The sequence below is a fragment of the Rhinichthys klamathensis genome, unplaced genomic scaffold (assembly GCF_029890125.1).
Source record: "Rhinichthys klamathensis goyatoka isolate OS25496 unplaced genomic scaffold, OSU_Roscu_1.1 h1tg000068l_1, whole genome shotgun sequence".
Taxonomy (NCBI): domain Eukaryota; kingdom Metazoa; phylum Chordata; class Actinopteri; order Cypriniformes; family Leuciscidae; genus Rhinichthys; species Rhinichthys klamathensis.
The window spans coordinates 2430462-2456411 of record NW_026606611.1 but is presented as its reverse complement, the minus strand read 5'-3'; the positions used below and the strand labels follow the sequence as shown (position 1 = coordinate 2456411).

Genomic DNA, 25950 nt, shown 5'->3' with positions numbered 1-25950 from the left:
AATTTCCAGACAGTTAAGACCCGTTCACACCAAGAACGATAACTATAAAGACATCTATTATATAACGATAACTATATTACCATCCACATCAAGGGACGATGCAGTTTTGCCATCTGCCTCTTTAAATGCTTGAGCTCTTTAAAGTCTGTTGGATGTCAATGTTTTTATTGTTCATCACCTGGAAAAAAAAACAAATCTGAAAGTGACTCCAATTATATAGTTCCTGGGTGTTGTTATCATTATATTTGTGGTGTTGACTTTCCTATTCTTATATAATGAGAATATAAACTATTATTAAAATGTATCATTATGCTTGGTGTGAATGGGCTTTTATGCTAACAAGCGTACGCTGCTCAAAACGCCACGCTCGCCGATCAAACAGGAATGGGCATTTGGGAAAAGGCTCGGGTGCAAACAGTAACTGAAAAAAGGGCAGGACAACGTAATGGTGGAAATGATGATGGCTACCATCATTACTCTAAAAGGAAGGAATAACAGAAAGTCATCCAAAGAAATAATAATCAAACAAAAAAGAGCTTGGGTATGTTTACTTCTGGTTGGTTATCGATGGCAGAGCCATTGCATTTTTTTGACTTCAGGTCAAATATTCAGTACCTTAAGTCTTTGATCGCCTAGTCCTAATGCTGCATCCTCCGCAAAGATCGGATCCCACATCGAGTCATACCCGTCAATTTCCCTCTGTTTCATTCTGGCATAGAGAGCATCGTCTCTCTGAACTACACTTCCCACCAACCACTGCAAGCATACAAAATCAGCACTGTTATAGAGGTCGGCCGCACTCAAGAGAGAGACACAACTCTTTCAATGAGATTAGAAGGAAAGCCCTAGAGGCTCCGCCAGCCACGAGCTCAGACGCGGCCGGCCCGGCATGAGCGAGCGTGTCTGTTGTTTACAGCTAACAAAAGTCTGCGCAGATCTCCCGGATATTTCGTCACATGTTTCTGAGGGTAAAAGCCCATTAGCTTGTGGTTGGTGAACAAGCTTATGCCAGTGGATAAAAATACAGCTATACATCCGGTGTTTTAGCAATCTCCAAAGACCACTGACCCTGAAAGGACACTGATAGAAGTCACAACATATTACCTCAGAGAACTGACCACCTACTGACCAGAGGCCTTTTTTCAACAAACCCTAATGATGCGCGGCGTGTGTGTGTGCGGTCAGCTCGGCAGTACCTTGTTGGGGTCGTTTCTGAGTTTCTCATTGTTGGCCGTGGCGGCTTTTTCCGCCGCCTTCTTCTGCCGCTGAGGGCCTCTCCCGAAGAAGATATAATTGACGAAGGCGTACTCCAGCAGCGCCAGGAACACAAAGACAAAGCAGCCCATCAGGTACATGTCTATGGCTTTCACATAGGGAATCTTGGGAAGGGTCTCTCGCAAGTGAGTATTAATGGTGGTCATGGTCAGCACGGTGGTGATACCTGGAGTTCAAAGAAAGTGTTCAAGGATAATTAAGCACAGCACTGTGAAGCTCAAGTCAATTGCAGCTTTATATAACAAGAGACGTAATTATCCAGCAAGTACTGAGTAGGAGCTGCCAACTAAGCAATTACAGAGGTTATTCATGTGTCATCTTCAAACTTGAAACCATTATGAAAACTTTGACAACAATAAACTTGAACACAATGTGCTAATGCAAATGCAAACTGAAATGATGTGCTGCAAGCTACAGCACTCCCAGAGAGAAGCATTACGATATACTCAGGCCCTGTTTACACCAGGTATTAAGATGCGTTTTGGACGATCGGATCACAAGTAGACGGTGTAAACGGGGTCTGAAACGTTTTGAGCTCGTCCACTTTCAAGCACTTTCAGAGGTAGTTGAAAACGCATTAGACCGGATTGCTTTCGTAGTGTAAACGCTCATGTGGTCCAATGTGTTCGAACAGCCACAAAAGACCGTCTACTTTCCTCCTACTGACCTAATGCGCGAACATTACAGGAAGCGCACTAGCCAGGCAGGATTTAAACTGAAGACCCAGATGTTTGAAGATGAAAAACTTACCAAGCACAATGTTCTTTCACCATTCCTGATTTCTAACACACACTCACAGCGTTCGGCTTGGTCTTGTGGCTGTCAGAGCAGAAACGAAAGCTGATGTTCTCCGTGTGTTTTTCTGTCGTCTCCGGGCATGTTCATATGTAAATTGCATGAGCTCATTTCGTCCATTAGATCGAAAGATCTGAAAAAGCCCATACATTTACCTTCTCCTCGAAGAAATCAGGACAGAAGTGGTTGAAAGTGGACAAAAGATGTGGATTAAAACACAAGGTGTACATGTAATGTGTCTACCTCATCTACTTGTGATCCGATCGAACAAAACACATCTTAATACCAGGTGTAAGCAGGGCACTAGAGATGTGTTCAGTGGCACTATTCATATCCTACACAGGGTTATGGATTTCAACAAAGGATAATTTCAGGTAGCACTCATGTGCTACGAACATTGCGGGACGAGTTACATGACGAAGATTAATACTTGGGTTTAGGGGTTTGTTCGATCTTGTTTAAATTTCGGCAAGCAATGTTTCACTACATCAGTGATTCCTCAAATCCTTTGACTTAAGATACTCACCAGATAGATTCTTTGAAGAATAGAAAGTTAAAATAAACAGCTTTTTTTTTGTAAGATTATAAATATTTTATTGTTAATTTAATGCATCCTTGCTGAATAAAAGGATTAATTTATTTTAAACAAATATTACTGTCCCCAAACCTTAGATAACGGTAGGGCATCTAGAGACCAGAATAGACCAGAGATTTGAGACTGGGCTCTTTTGACTTGAGCAAGTAAGCAGCTGCCTAGCAACCACTCAGAACACCCTAGCAACAAGCTAAAACAGTCTAGCAAATACCCAGAACACAGCAATGCTAAAAAACACCTTGACCCCCATCATGGTGGTGACTTTTGCACAAGCAAGCACCAACGACACTTTCTTAAGAAAATGTCAAAATCTAGTTATATGATGGATTTCCACCTCTAATCTCACCTCTAACCATGTGCCAAATTAGTCAAAAACAATTCATCAGCATTTTCCCCATATTCCCAAATGTTTAATTTGTTCAGCATCATCGCTGGTTTCACACATTAAGCTTTAGCGCACGTTCACCGAAGAAAGCTCAAGCAATTCGGTTTCGAAAAGAGAGAGAGAAGGAAGGAGATAGAGAAAGAGCTGACAAGTCTGTAATAGAGATGCTGTATTTCTGTTTAAACAATACAGCAGGGTTGAGACATGTGTTTCCTTGTCACATGCCCCTCACTGCAGACAGATTAATTCTGACAAGTTCACCCAAACACAAAAGGCCCGGCCTTCCTATCATCAGTGATCTATTCTCCCCGTCTCTCCCCCCCCCCCAGTATCAACATCAGAAGAAGCCATTTTGTCATAATGGCAGGAACATGGCCCTGGACATAAAACACGTCAGTAAAGACCGACCGGAGGAAAGTTTGTCAGCTTAATCAGCAGTAATACATCAGCGCAGATCAGGAGAGGCTACAGAGCGCTTCTAATAGAGTTTGGAGCAGGAGGGAGGGGAGCACTGGCAGCGCAGCATCTTCATTGGAGTGAGGCAGATTTAAGACCCACTTGAGTCCAAGCATCATACAATTTCATTTGCAATTTGAGCTTCCTCTTTTGGAGCACAGGCAGGTACTGCACGGAGGAAAGCACAACCGCAGTGTCTCACTAGTTTGGAGATGAAAATTTAAAAAAAGACCCTAGTAATCTCATTTGTCTCTTCTAGAGCTTCTGAAGAGATATTGTCTCAAACTGTCCTCAGATTTGCAAGTCTATCAAAGATCTGTGTCTATCAATATGCATTCAAACATTCTTCTCAACAAATATTGGGAGAAACATCGGAGTTGATACTTAAATGAAACAAAGGGACCCGGTAGGTCTAGGTCTCTTGAGCAATGAAAGAACAAGCTCTGAGCAGTCTCGTCCTGGGAACAGATGTATTAAGGTCACCTTGATTTTGTGAAGACATGTTTCTGTATCAGTATCTTTGTCGATCCTGGAACAACATTCTTGCCTACATGGAACGTCTGATGCACAGTTAACTGGAAACACTTTCACGAAGTCAGAAGTTTAAATCTGATTGGCAAACTTCTACCGGATTTCCGGGAGCATGGTGTGTGGCGGCGTGTAATGGTTTTGCCAGGAAACAAATCAGTGCTCACAAAGTCAGTGTATTTTTAGTGTGCGTTCACACTTGACGTGTTTGGTTCAATTAAACCCTGGTGCGATTGCTCTATTAGTGCTCTGTCAATTTAAATAAGTGTGAACGCTGCCATCTGAACCCTGGTGCGCACCAAACCTTAAAAGAGTCTCTGTCCACTTCCAAGCGAACTCTGGTGTGGTTCGAATGATATATGAACACAACACAGACCAAAGACATGTAAACAAACCAAAAACTGGACATGATGTCACAAGATGCGACCTTAAAAAGGACAGAATTCTCAAGCATGTCTGTTTTTTCTCATCATAGTCGTTATGTTGCTGTTGCCTCACAGCAGATCGAATAAGCTCTTCACAAGTTCTCAGCTGGTCAAAACACTATCATATGTAGGCTACGCACATACAACGAGCGCATTTAGCCCAGCGCACAGCATTGTTTTGGATGTTCGGTAAGTTCCGTCGCGAAATCAACGTCATAAAAACGACCAATCAGGTTGTGAATGAATCCTTATGCCTTTAGGTTCAGTATCTTAAGGTTTGGTGTTAAAATGCCAATGTGAACGCTAAGCGGACCAAGACTAAATGGGTTTATTTTATTTTTGTCCAGACCAAACAAATTAAGTGAACCGAACTACAAGTGTGAACACACCCTTAATCAACAAAATTGCTTGTACACTAAAATGTGTAGAGATGTGCTTCAAACATACGTGTACCGGGAGCGTCTGATGGCTTTTAACGAAGTGAACGCCATTGAAATAATCAGTGCTTATATGTTTTAGGTGGATTAAAAAAAAAAATTCACAGACATCTCCAACTAATCTCTCATGGGTTTTTTTGAGAATTGAGGTTTTTTTTTTAATGAGATTGTTGCACCATTATTTCCTTTTAAGCCACCAGGATATCAAAATTATTTTTGTATGGAATATTGCAGTATTTATTATGGATGATTTATCTGAGCACATTATGTTTTTTAAATTCATGTGCCTCGTAATCTTTAATCAAAATAACTTTCCCTCCTTCTTGAAGCAATATCTCTTCTCTGATGATGTGTTTACTGGCGCAAGGGCGGGACAACCTGTCACTCACTTCAGATCAACCAATAGCAAACCACAACCATCCAATCAATTCCCCATGGGAAAAATCAAGTCCCGCCCTACATTTTTTCTTGTTCGAGAAGCCATTTCACTCGAATAGAAGTCACAATAGGGAAGAAAGGACACACAACTATTCTATGCGACTGTAATTTTGATGCCAATCTTTAATGAATGATGTATGGTTACACTCTATTGTTATTGAAGTGACCTTTAACCGTACCTAAACATGATGTTGAACAAATTAACAGTTATTGGTCGCTTTACAGACAACCTCTTCCTAAGTAGGAACTCTTTCCCCGCCATTGATGGAATTTTCCATCATTTATAAGACAATGCTTCTCCGTCATACAAAAAACAAAATTTTAAGTTATATGGTTATACGATAGGGGGCGCTGATCGTATCTTCTGTAAGAGAAGAAAATCTTCAGATCAAAACATGGACAAAAAAGGTGCAGAAACAAGCGATAAAAATATTGCTTATGCACATTGTTGTCTTTAAAAAAAACATACTTTTATTAGCTTTTTGATAACAAATTTGCTGAAACACCCACATTCATGTAAAAAACGAATGCATGAAGTTAGAATAAAACAGTTTTTTTTTTTTTTTTATCAGAGCCTCTGTTCTTTCTTTTGATATACATGTTCAGTTATTCATGCAAAAAAAATTCTGGGGGCCATGAAACTTTTATTAAAATGATCAAAACCGTTTCACGGTTTGGGTGTCTGCTTAACATCCGTAATCACGCCCCTCCAACTGACAGTAGACAGGCTGAATGAAAACACCTACTTTTCTAGATCCAATCAGGTGCTAGTTGGGAAAAAAGCCACGCCCACTATTTTGCCTCATTTAGTATTCCGTTTCTCTAGGAAATACGTCACAACACTGGAGAAAAGTCGTTTGCAACTTCCGGTTCACGGGGACTTTAAAAATCTGGCTACGCAAGACTATTGGACTTCAAACTATTAAACTTGCTTGACGTCACACAAATATGACGCCACTCTGGAGTATGTAGAAAGTAATGACATTTGAGCAAATGCAAGGAATCAGTGAGTCAAAGCTCCAACATTATAAGATATAACCTATTTAGCAAGTGCTTGAAAAGACAGATGTGTAAAAAGAAAAAGAATTGTGCAGAAAATCTCACACCTGCAAAATGAATGTGTACCATCACTTATTCTCTGCTGATTACTTGTTTCCCTGTACGTCATCTTTCGAGTGGGGAGTAAATGGAACACCTCTGGAAATCTGAGATATCATCAAGTAGGAATATCCCACATTTGGACTATAAATGGATCCTAAAATCCGATTTGTTAATAGAGTGCTGCAAGCATGACTCCTAAATCCCAGAAACGAGTTAGCATTTTAGCACTTCCGATTCCATCGTCCCGAAGTCAATGGGTTTTTTAATGGGTTGTTAGTTAAATGCCTGAAATAAAGTCGCTTTTACAGCCTCATTATGTTTATAATCACACTCTGACAAACTGCTTACACCTTAAACTTTCATGGAAAATGTTTTTAAATAAAGACTGAAAGAGTTGTCTGAAAGTCATCAGACTGTGATGTCGTTCGTTTATATACGTTTAGCTTCAAAATTCAAAATGCTAATTTTTTGAAGATTATCATGATTAACAAAATGTGTGACTTTTGTTAGTCACAGAGCTTATTTTCTGCAATAATCCAAAAGCCAACGAAAAAAAAAATCCTATTGGTTTTTAGTTGAGGGAACCGGGGTGACAAAAAAAACCATCATCACTGCAGCACTCAATAGGAATGTTGTTCCAGGACCAACAAGGCTGTTGATACAGAAACATGTCTTGGCAAAATCACAGTCACTGATGTATTACTCAACTGCAATGAGAGGCTGTAAAACAAGTGCCACCAAAGAACCACCATAGCCAATCCCTGAGCACAGAGAATAAAGATATAGTACAGAGTGGTCACCAAGAGCCCAGCAAACATCATCTCCAGCAACTCAACTCGCATATAGAGGGTATGCAGTTAGTCAACACACATCACTTGATCAGATGTCCCACCTAAAGCCACACGGGCAGCAGAAGCATCGTAGTTGATCCAGAAGGATACCCAGGACAGGATGGTGATTAGGATTGAGGGCATGTAGGTCTGCAGGATGAAGTAACCAATGTTCCTCTTGAGTTTGAAACTCAGAGACAGGCGTGGATAAGAACCTGGTCCAAAAAAAACAGAGAGAAGGACAGTTTCATTCATGCTCTATAGTCAAATCTAGAGATGCTTCATTTTGGAAACTGCAATACCATTCAAAAGTTTAATATCTATTAGGGATGCCACAATTCTCAATATAATATTGAACCGTTCGGTACGACATCCACGGTTCAATACGCGCTTGTGAATTGCGGTTTTTCGGTTTTATGTTTAAATAATTTATGTGCGTTTTATTCCTCTCCGAATTGACTGTTTGTGTGTGCCTGTAAGTCTACGAGCTGAGATGAGGAAACTCCTCAACGCGACGGCCGCGAGTAAGCTAAGGGGGCACGCGCGCGGCTTAACCATCATTCCACACTTTGACATGGCGAGCGTCGGTGAAGTGAGGCTAGCGTCGGTAAAGACGAGGAAGCGCCGGCGTCTTTTAAATCCGTGGTGTCGGGACATTTCTGTTTTGCCGTTGAGTATAATACCGAGGAAGAAAAAAAACGGTAAACAAAAAAATGTCTGTGTGCAAGCATTGTTTTACACGTGTAGCCTACTCAAACGGAAACCTCAAAATACAGGAATAGATAGCTGACCTAAGTGAAATTGCACTTTACATTCTGAATGAAGGACACTGTACTGGAGTACTGTTAAGTTTAATTAAGTAAAATAAAGGAGTATTGCAATAAATCATTTTAATTTTTTTCTCCTTAACCTCTTACTGTTCCTATTGGCTAAGCATAGAATAACAAAAAAACACTCTTATTTGTCAAGCCATCAGAACCGAACCGAACCGAAAACCGTGGTTAAAAAACCGAGTGATGTATTGAACCGTGGGCTAACTGTATTGTACGCATCCCTAATATCTATATTTATTATTCATTTTAAAGACATCTCTTATCTTCACCAAGGCTGCATTCATTTGATTTGATCAAAAATACAGCAATTGTGTAATTTTTTGTTATAATATTATTAGAATTTAAAATAATTGTTTTCTATTGTAATATATTGTAAAATGAAAATGAATCATGTGATGTCAAAGCTGAATTTTCAGCATCCCATGATTCTTCAGAAATCATTCATATATGATGATTTGCTGCTCAAGAAACATTTCTTATTATTATCAATGTTTTAAAAAAAACTGTTATTTCTGCTGCTTATTTTTACTGTGCAAACCTGGATAATTTTTTTCAGGATTATTTGATGAATAGAAAGCTTTTTTTTTTTTAAAGAGAAATATTTTGTAACATAATAAATGTTTTACTGTCACTTTTGATCTATTTAATACGTCCTTGCTGAATAATACATTTTAAAAAATTGTTCTGACCCTAAACTTTTTAACAGTGAAGTCAATAAACAGATTATCAATAAACTGTTTTTCAACATCAGCCATTTTCTTGGTCTCTGCAGACTGCTGATAGCTTTAATTTGATAAATCAATGCATTGGTCCATCTCTAGTAAACAAACAGGCCACCACAAATATATATCAGGTGGCAGAACAGGTCACAATAATAAGCGCAGTGTCTGAGAATGTGGGTAGAGTCAGACAGCCAGACTGCATGACTTTATCTGTTCCTGAAAGGCAGACCAGTGATGATAATAAGACTGGAGAAAAACACAAATTATGTGCACTTACTCACATGCTTACTCATCGCGTACATCGCTTCAAGGTTTAGCAAAAGGACACTGTAACTATATATACGCATGCAATACCATCTGCACCACAGCATTTCAGTTTGTAATAATTTCATGGTTAAAGTGTAGGGATCATACCAGGACAGGGCGGTATCACAGTATATTGGCCTTCATTGTGCTCACAGATGCTGCTGTACGTGAAGGCTCTGAATGTGGCTCATAAACAATTGAAAGAATTCAAAGTGAGACCTATCAATTTTATAATATTAGTTGTACTTTTGTCTATAACTCGAGTCTTGAATAATCATATCTTTTGGTTTGTGTCCTTCAAGGTTCAAATGAAAGATAAATGAAATGAGATGAAATACCTTTCATACCTTTCATTTGTAAATATATCATTTGCAGTCAAATTAACTGTCATATGTACCGTTCTCGTCATGAAACTGCTCATGCTGTGATATAACATTCTGGTCATACCGCCGCACCCCTGCAGTAGATCAAACATTACTTTTGAACAGATCTGACTCATGCTCCCAACTGTACAACACACAGAAAAGAGAATAAATTCAACCTGTAGAGAAAACCACGTTCTTCGAGATGAGTTTGTAGTCCACGATGGAGAACTGAGGCAGTTCTATCCTCTCCACCCCCGTAACGGCTCCGTTTCCCCCTCGCCAGTAAAACTCGATATCATCTGTAGTGTATCCATCTGGAGGATCCCAAACACATGTGTGTTAAAACAAACCTTACATCTCCATACATATGAGCACATATGAGGAACAGCAGCAGGAAATGAGCTCTGGATAAAGACTGTATTACTTCCTTCTGCAAACCAAGCTTTAAGGGACTTTAAACGAATACAGAACAAAACAGGGCCTAAAAGGTTTTTTTTGTTGTTGTTGTTGTTGTTTTAATCATCACATTTTAGCCCAGTCAAAGGAGGTGAATATTCTGCTATGTTGATCATCATTCTCAGGAGGTCAATGTAAATATTATATATTATAAGACAATTGTTTTCTATTCATTTACATTCTTCAACAAATATTTAGGGCATGTCTAAAAACATACTTAATAATTATGCAAATAAGGGTAACAGGGTTGTATATGTATAGCCTAAATTAAGATGTCACTCAACAACTAGTTGAGAACAAAAGATTATTTCTTTAATACTGATAAATTAACCAGAAAACATCCATAATGTTATTTTTACCACAATTAATTTAAAAATAAATGAAATATATTGTCAAAATGACGATGTTGTACGTTTCTTTAACAGTTTAACCAAGTAGGTTAACCTCTGGTGGGACAAACCAAAATTTAAAGGGGAAAACACGTTTTTTGATTAATCGTATTAACTGTGTTGAAGTTAGTCATGAGCAAAAAAATATATATATAAAAAAAAAAAACTTAAATAAACTCAACGTAAATTTCAATTCAAAATGCTTTGGGCCATGCATGTGGCCAATTTCACACTCATGAAATAAAACCGAGCCAATTCTTAAATTCTACATTTTGCAACACATTGAAGAGATCCAATAGTCCTCGCAACCAAAAACATGGTATCTGTGTTTTTAATACTCAACGGGACACCAAAGTGCACCATATTTATGGAAAGTGCAGTATAAATATTGACGGTGACATTTAGATTTCAAAACAAGTAATCATTAAATTATGTAAGGGGACAGCTGGTTATGAAACAGACACGAATGCACATCCGTGAAGGAATTTGTGTGTTTGCTTGTTCTCCATCCTCGCTAAGGTTCCTTCTCCGTCTGTACCAGTTTGTCTGCGTGCAACTTATAATGAGAACCAGTGACCTATTTAGTGCATTGAATAATTAAAGATGAGCTTCAGATTTCTTCATATTCAAGGGAGTTATCTCTGCATGACTTAGCAACCAGGTACAGACTTAAAAAGGCCAACAAAGCTGCAGGCCTTATAAAGCATTAATGAACTACTCAGCGACGAAGATAACAAATACAGCTTTTTCCATCCGGTTTAATGGGCCAGAGAGGATGAGATGTAAATACGACAAGAGCTTCAGCCATGTGACAATCATAAGATGTCGTCTTAGCGTGGGAGCATTTGGAGACCATAACCACGTAAGGTTGAGTCGTGTTCACCCCGCAGTCTGAAAAGCCTTTTAAACTGAGAGCAGACGAAAAGCGAGAAAGCGAGAAAGCGCGAGAGAGAGCGAGAGAGAGAGAGAGAGAGAGAGAGAGCGCCGAGGACTCTAGAGGAAACTGCTGCTGGACTGGGAAGGACTGGTGTTTCACTTTCCATTAAAACTATTATCTCTGTGCCACCGCGTCTGATTCTGTCAATTGACTGGCTGATTACCGTCAATAGATCACATCACTTTGCTCTGCTCTGAGGGGTTACTGCTACTGCTCCGTTATTCCCTCAGGGCCTCGAAAGAAAAAGGGACGAGAACAAGGCGAGCTGGAATCCACATCAGAGGTGACTGACTCGAGCGGAGAGCTGCTACTTTGCTATGCTTTAAAATCTGTTTCTGAATCGCGGCCATTAAAAATTTATCAAGAATCAAGTTTATCAGGGAAAAGTAGGCTTAAGCTTTGTGTCTCATTAGCCTGCATGAAATAGCACAGGCTGACACAAAACATTTCTCTTCCAGGATGTTACATCCCAGCCCTCTGCTTTCTGACACCGAGCACAGATATGCAGATGAAATTTATGAGGAAAAACGCGCAATTGTGCGTGCAAGTGTGTGCATGCGAAAGGGCTGAGACGCTGGAAAAGAGAGATCGATGAGAAACGAGAGTGTGGGAGAGAAAATGAAAGACAAGCAGGGTTGTGCGCCATGCCGAATCGAATCGAGAATGCCAAGTTTATGCAAGTTGAATTAGATTAGCCAAAAACAGGATGCAGTATTCTATATTAAAGAATTATAAATAAATTATACAGTCAAACCAAAAATGATTCAGACACCATATATAATTTTTGATATTTTTTTACTAGAGGGTGCAGGACAGTATAAGTTAATTTATGCAAGTTCGGATAGCAAGGTGTCTGAATAAATTTTGGTTTGACTGTGTGTGTGTGTATATATATATATATATATATATATATTCAATTATCTCATTGGCTGCAGGATCAGTAGAGGCCAAATCAACTTGTGCCATGTGGTAGTGATGTGACTGCTTCGAAACTAGAATTTCATGACTGAACTTGATGTTATACACACACACACACACACACGTTTTTAGCCATTTAAAATAGGGACATTCCATAGACGTAATGATTGTTATACTGTACAAACTGTATATTCTATCCCCTTACACTAACCCTACCCCTAAACCTATCCATTACAGAAAACATTCTGCATTTTTAAAAACCAGATTTACAAATGAGGACATCCCTAAAGGGTTTTTTTTGGAGATTTTGTCAAATGTTGGTCACTTCTGGGTACAAATTTGTCCTCAAAATACAGTTAGGTAGGTACACACACACATGTTTGTATGTGTATTTAATATTAATCGCTTTAACCGTGGTGAAGTTAGTTATGAGCAAGAAATATATTTTACATATAAAAAATAAATATGCATATTTAGCATATTACATATTATATGCATATTCCTTTGACTGTTTTGCACTCATGCTTTGGGCCATGCTCAATTCAATTCAAATGTACACTCATGGAATAAAAGTGAGCCGATTCTTAAATGAAAAAACACCCTGAAGAGAAGAGATGGCATGAGTTAAAGAAGCGGGAAAAGAGACAGGAATGGAGGGATGGAGCGAGAGAAAGAGGGAGAAACAGAATACTGCGCAATGTGTTAGTAGCTGAAGGAAGCCAGGCCTGACCCTCACTGTTTTTGTGCTGCTTAACGCTTCTGGCAACTTAATGATCAAACGGAGGCAGCCTGTGCCTGAGCATCACATCACAGCGCTGTAATCCATGACTCCAGGGACGCAGATAACACACTGAGAAGACCTCTCATTCTTCTCCTATGTCTCGCACTTTTTATTACAAGAAAAATTGCGTTACACACAATTACAGGCAATAATGACAAAATAGAAAGCCCATTCATCTTGATAAAGAGGGAGATGATTAGCTTTTGTTATGGCTGTAAATGCATAATTTACCATTGCTGTCATGGCACAGCTGAACAACCACATCATCTGTGTTTAAAGGTTCTGGCATCAGATGGGTCTGGCTGAGAGAGAACCGATTAGCGGTTGAACCTATGTTTTTAACATCCTTTTCTGTTTAGTCAGATGTGTTATATAGGGTTTACAGATCAATGGCAGCACTTCTACAGAACAGAACCCGACAACACTATTAAACCACAGAGCGTTCGGCAAGAAACAACAGTGTTCACAGGAAGAGTGACTTACTTGATGCATTGCCTACATAAATTATTCAAATGTTTACCTAATAGCCAATAACTCTGAAGAGTGTAGCATTTTAAGCTTAAAGGGATAGTTCACCCAAAAATGAAAATTAGCCCATGATATACTCACCCTCAAGTCATTCTAGGTGTATATGACATTATTCTTTCAGACCAATAAAATCAGAGTCATATTAAAAAATCTCCTGGCTCTTCTAAGCTTTATAACGGTGAACAGTGAATGGCTGTTTCTGTTTTGAAATCCATGATAAAAGTGCTCCGCACGGCTCCGGGGGGTTAATAAAGGCCTTCTGAAGCGAAGCGATGCGCTAGTGTAAGAAAAATATCCATATTTAAAACTTTATGAAGTGCTTTATGACGCACTACGCTACTTCTGACGTCACAAGTTGCGTAAGTTGCACTTTAGGCGCAAGTAGACTGTGTTTGGCCAGAAGCTATAATTTTACTTTGTAACCAGAGTTACCGCTAGAAAAAAATGGTGCCGGTCATTTTCATTTTACGGACATTTTGATGATATGCCGGTCAAATATCGCCTCTTAATTAGTCAAGTTGAGGAAAACTGGAGGCAGGCTATGTAACTTAAAAAATTACATAATCAGGCCGTATAGAATGCAACATGTTATTAGCCTAACTTTCAAATAGACGGAAAAAAACAAGATCGTCCGATTGGCGTCAATCAACACCAATTGTTTTTTACTATGGTTTTACACACATACACTTTTTGAAACATTGAGGCACGGATGTACCTAATACAAATAAATAAAATATCTCCAGTTAACTAGCATATCATTCATTTAGTTCGCTATTAAATAAGAGATCTAGCGCTAAAATCTGTTGTTTTTGAAATCAAGCTGAGCGCTCGTGTCCGCTGCTATCAGTTGCATGGACGACGCGCTGCGCGAGTTGCGCAATCTTCACTCGGAGGCGCGTTTCAATCTTTCGCCGTTGCGGAGACTCTCTATTCATTCCGGTGAAATCACAACATAAAATGCACACAAACGTGTCCCTGCTTGATATAGGATGTAACCACTGATGAACATAGGCTATTCAGCTTTGATGAGAGAAAAAAGACTGTAGCCTACGAGTGTGCGGATTAGAACCACTGATCTATATAATGAGATGTTCCTGATTTACCATCGTCCGTCGTGTCTGGCCTCTGAAAAAAGCTTTTAAGGCTAGCCTGCCTGGGCCAGGCCATATTTGAAACGTCTCACTCAATCGTTCGTTGTTTAGGTCTATATTACAGCCGTTTTAGGCGTGCGCTATATTTGAAATGCAGCATGCGATGTTGTTTAATAACTTTCAAACGGTAGAGCCTGTTCCTTTACAACATAGCCAAAGGTCGGTGTATTTTTGCTTTATACATTTTAGGCTTATTCTCAAATTCATATTGTGTTAGGGGGGGGCGGGATTATTACGCAATTTTAATCAGACAATTTGACCGGAGAGATTTAATTTTTTTCGGACATTTCATTTTTTCCCCGGCCAATGTCCAGGGATTACCGGACAACGGAAACCCTGTGAATTTTATTTTTTACACAAACGCATCGCTTCACTTCAGAAGGCCTTTATTAACCCCCGGAGGCGTGGGAAGCACTTTTATGATGGACTTCAAAACAGAAACGGCCATTCACTGCCATTATAAAGAGCCAGGAGATTTTTTAATATAGCTCTGATTGTATCCGTCTGAAAGAAGAATGTCATATACACCTAGGATGACTTGAGGGTGAGTAAATCATGGGTTAATTTTAATTTTTGGGTGAACTATCCCTTTAATGTTACATAGTAGTTACAGTGTTGCATAAATATGAAATTACATTTGTGATTATATTATTATTATTATCAATATATAATAAAAATAATACCATTATATATATAAACACAAATTATTAATAAATATATATATACACACGTAATACGATACATTATTATTATTATTACATATTTTATTGTTTTTAATAATATTCTTCATTATTATGTGAAAAATAATTTTTCATTATTATAATAAAATAAAATAAAATAGTTCAACATGAAAAAAAATGCTCGAAAAATCCTGAAAACATCATTTGACCTCTAGTCATAGCATAAACACAAATTATAAAAAAAAAAAAAAAAAAAAAACTATCTCATAATAATAAAATAATTTATACATTATACATAATATTATTATGACATATTTTATTGTTTTCGATAATTTTTCAGAATATTAAAAAAAACAAAAACACTATCGGTTGACCTCTAGTCAGGGTGATGATGAAAAACAGACGCATCGATCTGGTACGGTGAGAGACTCTGAGCGGGGTCAAGGAGGATAAAAAGGTGCAACACTCACAGCTCTCGATCTCCAACGTGCAGTTCTGCTCATCCAGCGGGTATCGCCTCAGGTCCATCATACAGGCAGCGGTGGTGGTGATCCTGAATGCAAAGCAGAGACAAGGGACTGTGGGGATTACTGATGCTTCTCAAGGACAACAGAGACAAGGCAGGGCTAGAGCAACCCTCCTCCCGTCCCCTCCATCTATACAATCAGACCAGTCTCGCATCTAAAGCTCAGTGTGACATGGAAAAGACTGGTGGGCCACAGCCTACAAATGGGTTGCAGATCTGTTTGGAATCGGATGGTGTCGAGAAAAATGATTCTATCAAATAAAAGGCATAATGAGCAAGAATGGGAGAGGTTTTGATGTTCAGAATTGCATAATTTGGAGTTGGACAAAGTCCTCACTACCTGAAGTCTTTTGAGGCTGACCCAGCGGCTGCGGCATTTTCACAGGAAATTAAAAAGAGGTCTGGAAACTAAAATGTAATAGATGTCCCTGAACTTCATGTGGGTTGTTAAAACTTAATCTGGAGAACTGCTTATCGTTAATAATTTAGCTCACAATTCAAGCCTTTTTACATGAATTCTGCAATGGACGGGAGTGCAACTTTGTTTTCGAGTTTTTTAGGGGGGAGAGAAATGTGAAAGTATTCACTCTGGGTTTTAACCAAATTGATTGCAGGAAATGACATTTAAAAAAGCAAGAAAAAAAAATCCATGTAAGGTCGGCATGAAACAGAAGCTGCAATAGTCTTTTCTTCCCTATTGTGATGAATATACGAGCGAGACAGCTTCTGGAATGAGGGGGAAATGTAGGGTGGTGCTTGATTTCGTCCTGGGGAATAGTTTGGATCGTAGGAAGTTGGGCGTTCTGAATGATCTGAATCTGAATGCCAGTTTGCAGTCAGTTTGAGGAGAATATTTAGTCCCACCCTCCGCCGAGACACGCATAATGAGGAGAAGAGATGCCGTTTGGAGCATGAATTTTAAAATAATGATGATAAATCATTTATAATAAGCACAGCAACATTCTGTAAAAAAAAAAAAAAAAGATTTGTCAATTTTGATTTCACAGTGACTTTAACACGTCACAATCATTTTACAGTTCTTTGTGACATTTTAGAGTTTCAAAATGAATTAATTAAGTTGAAAAATAATTCAAATATTTTAATTAGTAACATTTGTGTCAATCGACCTTCCTCGGGCCTACAAAACACATAAGGTGTGAGACTTTTGTGTATCATTGTACATTTGGGTGTAGAATAGTATTTTCCTTTTTTCCTTTCGCAATTGAAGGCGTGGTGATTATGATTACTAACAGCTGATTGTACTCTAGATGATCTGTTCTCCCTTTTTGAAGGTTAATTAATCCAAAAACGTTGCTCATTCAAAAATGTTAATGATTTATATTTTTCTAGTTAATTGTAATTTCATCCAACGCACCTATGATTGATTCGGGTGTGCGAGGCAGTATATATTTTTGAAATTTTTGTGGGTTGCAATTTTTAAATCATACAGTCAGCATTGTCAGCATATAGTGAGAACAAGCCTCATCTCTTTCTTTGTTCACAACTCTACGGTCATAAATCAGCATGCTAAAAAACATCAACACTCTGGAGATTCCTAGTGCACCAGTCGGCAATCACAATTCCACAGGAAGCGCTGTGGAAGTACTGGGAGCTCTGGGAAATCAGAAAATTAGGCCAAGATGGCAGAGGTAAAAATAACGGGCTATTTATAGGTCGCTACATCATCAGCAAAAAGTCTCTGTGCATTTCTGATGTCTAAAAGATGGATAGATTAGAGAGATATTGGTCCCTCTAGCTGATGAGGTTTGGTGTCTCTGGAAGCGTGTTGTTGGAAAGCTGTGAGAAGAGTTAGAGGTGGAGAGACACATGGAGCCTCGATGTCCCTCAAGTTGATCAGCCTCATGATAACTTCCTCTTTCTCTGTCTCTCTCCTTTCTTCTATCTCTCCTTCTCTCTCTCTCTCTCTGTCTCTCTCTCATCTCTGAACCCCTCTTTTATCTTCTCCGTCTCTTTCCATCTTCCACCTTTCTTTCACTACATACAGTACGCCTCTTTTTCTCTGTGTTAGGGAAAACCATTGGCCTTTGTACCGGGGGCAATTTATAACCAACTAAATTTCATTAATCATAAATGAGCTAGAATGATGATGCTTATTCAGCACATGCTCAATTCGGGTTTCCATCTGTCTAAGAGGACCTGATTATACACTACCATTTAAAAGTTTGGGATTAGTGCATTTTTTTTATTGCTTTTTCAAAGAAATTAATACTTTTATTCAGCAAGTATGCATTTAATTGATCAAGTGACATTATATACATTTTTAATGTTGCAAAACATTTCTATTTCAAACAAATGCTGTTCTTTTGAACGTTCTATTCATCAAACAATCCTGAAGAAATGATTCCCACAAAAATATTAAGCAACAACTGTTTTCAACATTGATAATAATGAAGAAAAAAATATTTCTTGATCAGCAAATCATCATATTAGAATGATTTCTGGAGGATCATGTGACCCTGAAGACTGGAGTAATGATGTTGAAAATTCACAAGAATAAATTACATTTGAATATATACTACAATAGAAAACGGTTATTTTAAATTGTAAAAATATTTCACAATATTACTGTTTTTACTGTATTTTTCATCAAATAAATTCAGCCTTGGTGAGCAGAAGAGAATTAAAAAAAAAAAAAAAAAGATTTTAAAAAATCTTACCAAACCCACAGTCGGTAGTGTATATACAACATACTGTATATATATTTATATTTCATCTTGTTGTGTACTGTTCTTGACATGCTAGCTGATCAATATATTTTTGTAAAAAGGATTTAACTTTTTAATTCCCAATTAGACTTTTCATTTAAACACACATTATTCAGACAGCTAAAAGAAATAGTACCATATAAAGGAGAAAACAAAGTAAATATATAGTACATATTAAAGCAATGACATTATAACCTTGATGTGTGATCTTATGTGAAAGTGGGTTACTATCATTTATTTGTCAGGTGTTATAATTGCCCCCAACCACCCCAAATACTCTGGCTTCTTCTATTAAATCTGATATTATAAACTAGTCGTTCTCATTATAACTTTATTAACTGTATAGTTGCCAAAAATAGATGTTTATTAAACTAAAAGATCATAGGTATATTTGTAGTAGTCTGTGAGTTGGGAAGAAAAACTTAAAAATAGATTTTGCTCTCTTTCTCATCTCTCAATTTCTCTGCTCTCCCTCTCACAGTGACCTGCTGCTTACTGGTTGATTTGTATCTGCCTGAAGAGGGCTTGGCTCAATATATTAAGAGCAGAAGGAAGCTAGGCCTGACCCTCACCGGTTTAGTGCCGCTTAACGCCTCTGGCAGCTTGTATCAGCTTAAAAAGGGTCTGATGAATAAAAGTCGGAGCGGTTTACTCTATAGTGCCATTAGACTGCTACTTCCCTGCACTGAAACCCATCAACACTGTGGTCTTCTCCTCCGCATACATTCAAGACCGCTTTCTTCACCAACACACTAGACTTCATGTATCCATCCATCAATCATGGCCGGGCTGCAGCACTACGGTTTCCCCATGCAACGCACAGGTTCATGTAAGGGTTGGGTACAGAGTACAGACCCAAAGGCACCATGTGTACCTTTATTCCAAACGACCTTGTTTACTAAGGCCTGTGCTGCAACACACAACGCAGGGGTTCTGACTAAATTACACTGAGGGTGGCAAGAGGACACACTGAAAACGCTGCAGCGAAAATCTTAGTTCCGAACTGGATCAAGGATTTCATGCACTGAATTACTAGAATGTGATTTTCAAAAAGTGCAGCGAATGCCTGGATGGTGAAAAATGGTCTATAATATATATGACAAATGGTTGGAAAGGGATGGGCTGAAAAAGACATTTTTTTCTTTAGACAAATAATAATGTGCACATACTAACTAGGAATGTGACTTTAGAAAATATTCCTGAAAAGCATAGCATTAGCAACGCCAAGGTCATCATGTGTGAAATTCCTAGGGAATGCATGATGCACAGAAATGAACATTTTGGCCGATACCGATAACCGATTATTCTTTATATTTGAAAGTTGATAACCGATATATTGGTCGAATCGATAAATCCAAATCCGATTTTTGAAACCCGGATTGCAAAACCCAAAGTCTCACCATTAAAAGCCATGTGTAGTGTCTCAGCTGAAGGAAATAATCCATTATTTATCATTAAACATATATATTTATCATTAACATTAAAAATGAACATATATTCAGCCGATACTGATATGGTGACATTCCCAGCATAAGGTGATCAAATGTATACCTTTAATGCAATATAAGTCGCTTTGGATAAAAGCATAATGTGCCAAATGCAAAAAAAAAAAAAAAATTAATAGGGTCAAATTTAGAGTTCATGGTGATTTTAACCACTGAAGATATGTTTTTAAACATACATTTGCAGAAGCTTTTCTTATAGTGAAAAGCAAAGAAGGGAAGTGTCACATGAAGCTCAGAGTATTTACTTTTATATATTTTATAATATATTTAATATATATTTCTTTGGTGATCCTGCTAAGCCACTATTGACAGAATCTGACATAAAGTGCAAGAGAAGGACGTGGTATTGAATTCTGCAGACAGTTCAGCAATTTTCCTTTCAGTGCTGCCTGTCCTATCTGAGTTTTCCTGCTGCACTGGTATTCACCCACCTTTACACAGAAAGACAGCACACGAATGTGTGATTATACACAAAATAAATTATTGCTGGATATAAATAGAAGCTGTCCTATTCTGCCCTTAGACATCTTCAAGTCTCTGGAAAAAAAATAACACCAGCCGATGCACTTCACCTCCATATAATAGGCAACCTTTCTGTAAATGAGAATTAATGATCATGTCTCCATTTTATTGTGTGGCTCATCCACTGTAAATGAGATGGTAAACAGAACACCTCTTCTTCTCTCAGGTCACCATGTGTAGTCATTTAGATTTGCTTAAGTCCATTATATCCCAAATTAGTCGATTGCATTTAGACAGAAGTGGCCCTAACCGCACTGTAATGCTTCTTAATTGGGCCTAGTACACAGACTTGCTGAACACCTCATATTGGTTGTATACCGAGTTATGTTGTGCTCCAAAATGCTGTGAATGTGACACATCGCAACACAATAAGGCAATAACTGCTCAATCTCTACTTGCAATGTTAGTTTAATTCATACAGAAGTCATTACTAAGACTTTACTCAAAGCCTTTATGTATAATACATTATAATATATATAATGCATTAATTATGCCTTGTAATGCACCTTATATTGCATTGTTTAAATCTCATGAATAATTGCAACCACATTTATAATACATTATAACACTTATCTACTCAAACTTACATCTTTGGAAAGTATAATGCATTAAAACACATGACAAACAACCAATTTCAGATGCAACGAGGAATCTGCTAATATTATAAAGCATTTTAACTTTGGTCACAATTATTTATGAAAAGATATAATGCATTATAAATGTACATTATGAATACAACCTTTATATTGCATTATACAAAAAGGTATGAAGTTAAATGTTACCAAGTCATTGTGTTTACATTTCAATGAACGAGTTTAGTCTCAGCCTAAGATAGCACTGACTGTTTTATTTACATTTCACACAAAAGCAGAAGGCATTTTCTCAATCTGCCAAGTGATAATATCATTAGCTGGATTTACACAACTTCCAGGAGTAAAGGCATACAGTCTTTTTATTGGTTCGAATGAGAAAAAAAAAGAAGTGTTTAAAAAAGGTACTAGGAGTTTACAATAAAGGTACTGTATGTTTTTGAGAAAGAACTAATGACTGAATTGAACGATGCTCAGAGTTTTGTAGAGGAAAATAGATACATAAAATACATATCACTTTGGTTTTTTTGTGTCTAAGCAAGTAGCTCAAGAAAAAAATTTATACTGTACTATGCATCAAAGAAAGTTTCTTGGTTTTTACAGGCTCCAAGCAATAACAATTTAAATATATGAAACTAAATGAATATGAAAATGTCTATGGCATAGAAAATGTTTTGACATTAGCCCATTTAAACAAGGACAACACAGACCGCTAAGCTGTAAAATGATTCAGTTGTTGTATTATGACTTGGAGATTGTATTCAAGCCTGTGTATTTTCATCTCCTGCTCGGTGTCTGCATTATTGGTTGAAGTCTTTTAGGAGCAAGATAATCAGATCTACCTGCCTGTGCTAAATTTTCAGACTGGGCTCTCACAGACAGTTATAGAGGAGCACTGTTATTTTCTTCTTCTCCTGGTAATTGAGGAACATGCTTTGGCAGGCTTAGTGGAGCAGGGCACCTACACGGACAACACACCCCCACTCACCACAAACACACACACTCACAAACGCATTTACAAACCCAAAAAAACCCATCTTCCAACACTCTTTTATGTCAAACTGCAACAGAGCGCAGATTCTCACTAAATTTCAAATGTCACAAAAGAGAACGCTCTATTACTGCCTCCTCAACACATGCTCACACACACACACACACTCATGCGGCCGCAGCCGGCGCTGTCTCACATACGAAAGTCTCCATTGACAAAGCAGCGCGCTGGCAGTCCCAGCAGCAATGTTCTGCGGGCCAGGTCACGGCACTCTCACACATTCCCATCAATGTTTCATCATGTGCATTTAGTGTTTCTGCACGCATTTTCCCTTTTGGGTTATGTAAAAAAAAAAAAAAAAATAGCTTATGTAATTGGGCAGTTACATAATGAAGCGTTATAAATTATATTTATTGATTTTACTAGCTTAATAACAGTGAATTATCTGCTGCAATGCAGATTTTTTAATTTTTAAGCACTCTTCTGATAAGGAAACTGCTGTCAGGCTGAGGAACAGAAAGCACAATATGCAGCTTTGGAATTAGCAACAACAATTTCATCCCTTCTAAACATAGACACCGATGTTGAGTCATTTACACCGGCATAATGCAATCAGCAGTGAGAGAAAATAAAAACAGGCCTCAGAACATGTCGTGAGCGCGTTATGTGGGTGGATTGCAAATAGTTTGCACCAGCGCTCGGATAGAATTATGAGAGGAGTTAAACGGCCTCTGCCGAACGTGATTACCGGTCAGCTTCGGTCGATAACGACAATGGAAATGACCTAAAAGGACGTACCTTAATCCGTACAGCACGGTGCCATCGGGGTGCAGGCGTATCATTCGGTTCTTGACTGTCACTCCGTGAACGAAGGATTTCTTATCGTTGAGGAAGTAGGTGTCGGGCACCCAGAGCTGGTCAGCGACGCGGTTATCCAAGGTTAGATTCAGAGGGATCTCGGTGTAAGACAAGCGCTTGTCTCGCCAAGCTTGCTGGAAATACATGGTCAGAGTGTAGTCCTACGAATAAAAGGAAAATTAGGATAATTAGGAAAAGAAAAGATCATGAAGACTATTGGGAAAATACAACAGATTTAAAAAAAAGCATCTCTCTCCGTCTACTTTCTGCATTTGGGTTTTAATGTCATGTTCAAATTGAAGTGTACACAGTTTCCAGGTTAAATGTATATGGGCACCATCAACTGGCAACCTACACTATAATATTTTTGTATGTCTACATCAATATTTAATATTAATAAGGCTGAAGTTAATATTTCAAACCACACTGTAATTAATATGTAAGTATTTAATATGTAAGGGTTAATGCCAGACGAGGTGACGAGGTGTCAGGTAAAGGGACGTTCCACTGTAACCGTCTACTACGGGAGAACAGCTGATTTGCCGTAGGCTAGTCGTTACTACGTGACAGATTAATAAAGTTAATGTTATGTTTTAGGTTATGTGGCATTGTAATCGTTTCTGTATATCATTGAATGCCAAAATCAACCCTTCTCTTACTTTTTAAAATCACTTTCTTTTCTGTATTTTGTCTGATGATTAAATTATCCCCTGTGCCGTCCTCTTTACTGTTGCTTAGTGATTTTTGCGCTCTTTAGCTAAGGCAGTTAACGTTAACCGTTTACTTCCGGCTGCCGTTGCCGTTCTATCAGCAGCTGTTGCTTAAAGTCCCTATTGACCTTTCGCCGGCCCCTCCCCCAAAACGGCCATTGTCCAATCACACATCATAGCAACCGTTACTATGTGAGCAGGTCCGTCAAACATTGACTCCAAGCAAGATGGTGAAGCGGTGCGCCCACGGCCGAGAGATTGTCTGGAGGAGTTGTGTTCTTTCCGTTTCCAAAGCCGAAAACACAACGTGAGCGGTCCCTACAATGGATAAAAACAGTGTGGACGGCCCCACTCCCAGTTTAATGTGTCGAACATGGTTAACTCGCGTGCGTGATTCTGAGACACTGAGATTAGTCAAAGAAACGTGGAGAAAGCAGATCAAGAGGATCCACAAAGGAATTACGTTTTCTAAAGGGTTGTTGTTAACATGATATTCTCGGGGGGAAATGAGCAGCAGTGCAGCACCCACAGTTTAGAGGAGTGCACGTTCGCAACAGGGAAAGCATGAAGCTTACTTGACAACATCAGTTCATTTATCAATATTGTAACGAATAGAAATAACCTTAAATAATGTATGGTTATCTGCATCTTTCCGTCTCTTATGTATAGTTACTTTTTAAACACGAAAATCGCATTCAGCATGACACGCAAGCGGTTGCCGTGGTAATGAACAACCTGCTTGTTAAAGCGAATGTATCTGAGGCAAAATTACTAAATATGCAGCGTGAGTTATATATTTCTAACTCCAAACAATTAGCCACTGAACCAGATTATAAAATCTTCTTCAAGGCTGCGCTGGTTGCATTTGAGGTACAGGTCATGGGGTTTCTCAGATTTCGCTTGAGACCGGTAAGCATTCGCCTCGATACTAGTAGTCGTGTCTCCTTCATTGCGTATTTTTATATTTTGAATATATCCCTCCACTGCATACTGTAACCCCTTGTGCCTCGATCTGGAGGATATCGCGGAAGTATTGGCTGATTTCACGCAGCCGCCATTTTGAAATCGAAAGCGAGGCTCCGGTGGGAAGAACCCCGGAAGTACAGATAAACAACAATGCCTCGGACTACCAACCTGATTTACACTATTGGATGTTAATAACCAATATAGGATATGTATATAGTTCGTTCCTGCTTCTTTTCTTACGTTCTGAATTATAAAAATAATTTTATTTATAAATTAATTTCACTGTATATAGTCTAAAGTATGAAAGAAATGTATGAACAGTTTTAGAATAACTCATTTCTACATTAAACACAACAATATGCCATCGCATTCGCGACTCTCCTATGATTAAAGGCGCCACTTCCGGTTTTCTTCCCACCGGAGCCTCGCTTTCGATTTCTAAATGGCGGCAGCGTGAAATCAGCGTATTGCTCCAAAAAAGGTCACTGACACGCACGGGTATACCTCTTCCCGTCATGGCAATCTGTCGCGCTGGTCGTGTTTGACCATTTGTTTGACGGGCGTAGTAACAATAACTAGGGTGCGTGGTTTTTGCGAACGGTCAATTAATGGACGACGGCGGACGGTTGCCTCCGCCGAAGTCCATTAATACCTATGGACACCTCGAAGGGCATTAACCCGCTTATACCATGGTCACTTGCCAAATAACACATTTTTAAAACATTAGTTTATATTTTAATTAGTTTTACAATCGAAATCTAAAGTTTTTACAAACAATAACTGGTTACGCCAGACGGTTTATTTAGCAACCGGAGATATTTATAGTCCGCTCATAACGGCTAACTAGATGTTTGTTTTGATACAATACTTTGACTGCCTGTTGCTATGGTTACTCACAGCTGATGTAGCCAGCGCATTTATTTATTAATTTCAAATGGTAAACATTCAGTTTCACCAGAACTCCTTTACTAGGTGTCCTCTATCACTTTTTAATGGACACCCTGCAGCCAATCAGAATCGAGTATTCCCCCAGACCATGGTATAATAATATTTAAAACCACAATGTGAAAAGTGGTAACCTGAAAATGTTACTTTAAGGAGCTTTTCCCTCAAGAAACATTCTGTATTATTATTCATAAATGTTGAAAACGATTTGGCTGCTTAAAATGTTTGTGGAAACAGTAACATTTTTTTGCAGGATTCTTTTGATGAATAGAAAGTTCAA

The 25950-nt window shown here is 38.4% G+C and overlaps 1 protein-coding gene across 2 annotated transcripts in view; it reads right to left on the bottom strand.

Annotated features, from left to right (window-relative positions):
* gabrb2a (gamma-aminobutyric acid type A receptor subunit beta2a) overlaps positions 1 to 25950 on the bottom strand; it is a 45836-nt gene that overhangs the window by 3029 nt on the left and 16857 nt on the right. The window contains exons 4-9 of one of the 2 annotated variants that reach the window (XM_056250280.1): positions 22990 to 23210; positions 15802 to 15884; positions 9668 to 9805; positions 7328 to 7480; positions 1197 to 1441; positions 616 to 756 (exon numbers count right to left, since the gene is read on the bottom strand). In XM_056250280.1, coding sequence (XP_056106255.1) covers positions 616 to 756; positions 1197 to 1441; positions 7328 to 7480; positions 9668 to 9805; positions 15802 to 15884; positions 22990 to 23210 — 981 coding nt within the window. The remainder of the gene's footprint in view (positions 1 to 615; positions 757 to 1196; positions 1442 to 7327; positions 7481 to 9667; positions 9806 to 15801; positions 15885 to 22989; positions 23211 to 25950) is intronic. The other variant, XM_056250281.1, reaches the window with a different exon arrangement.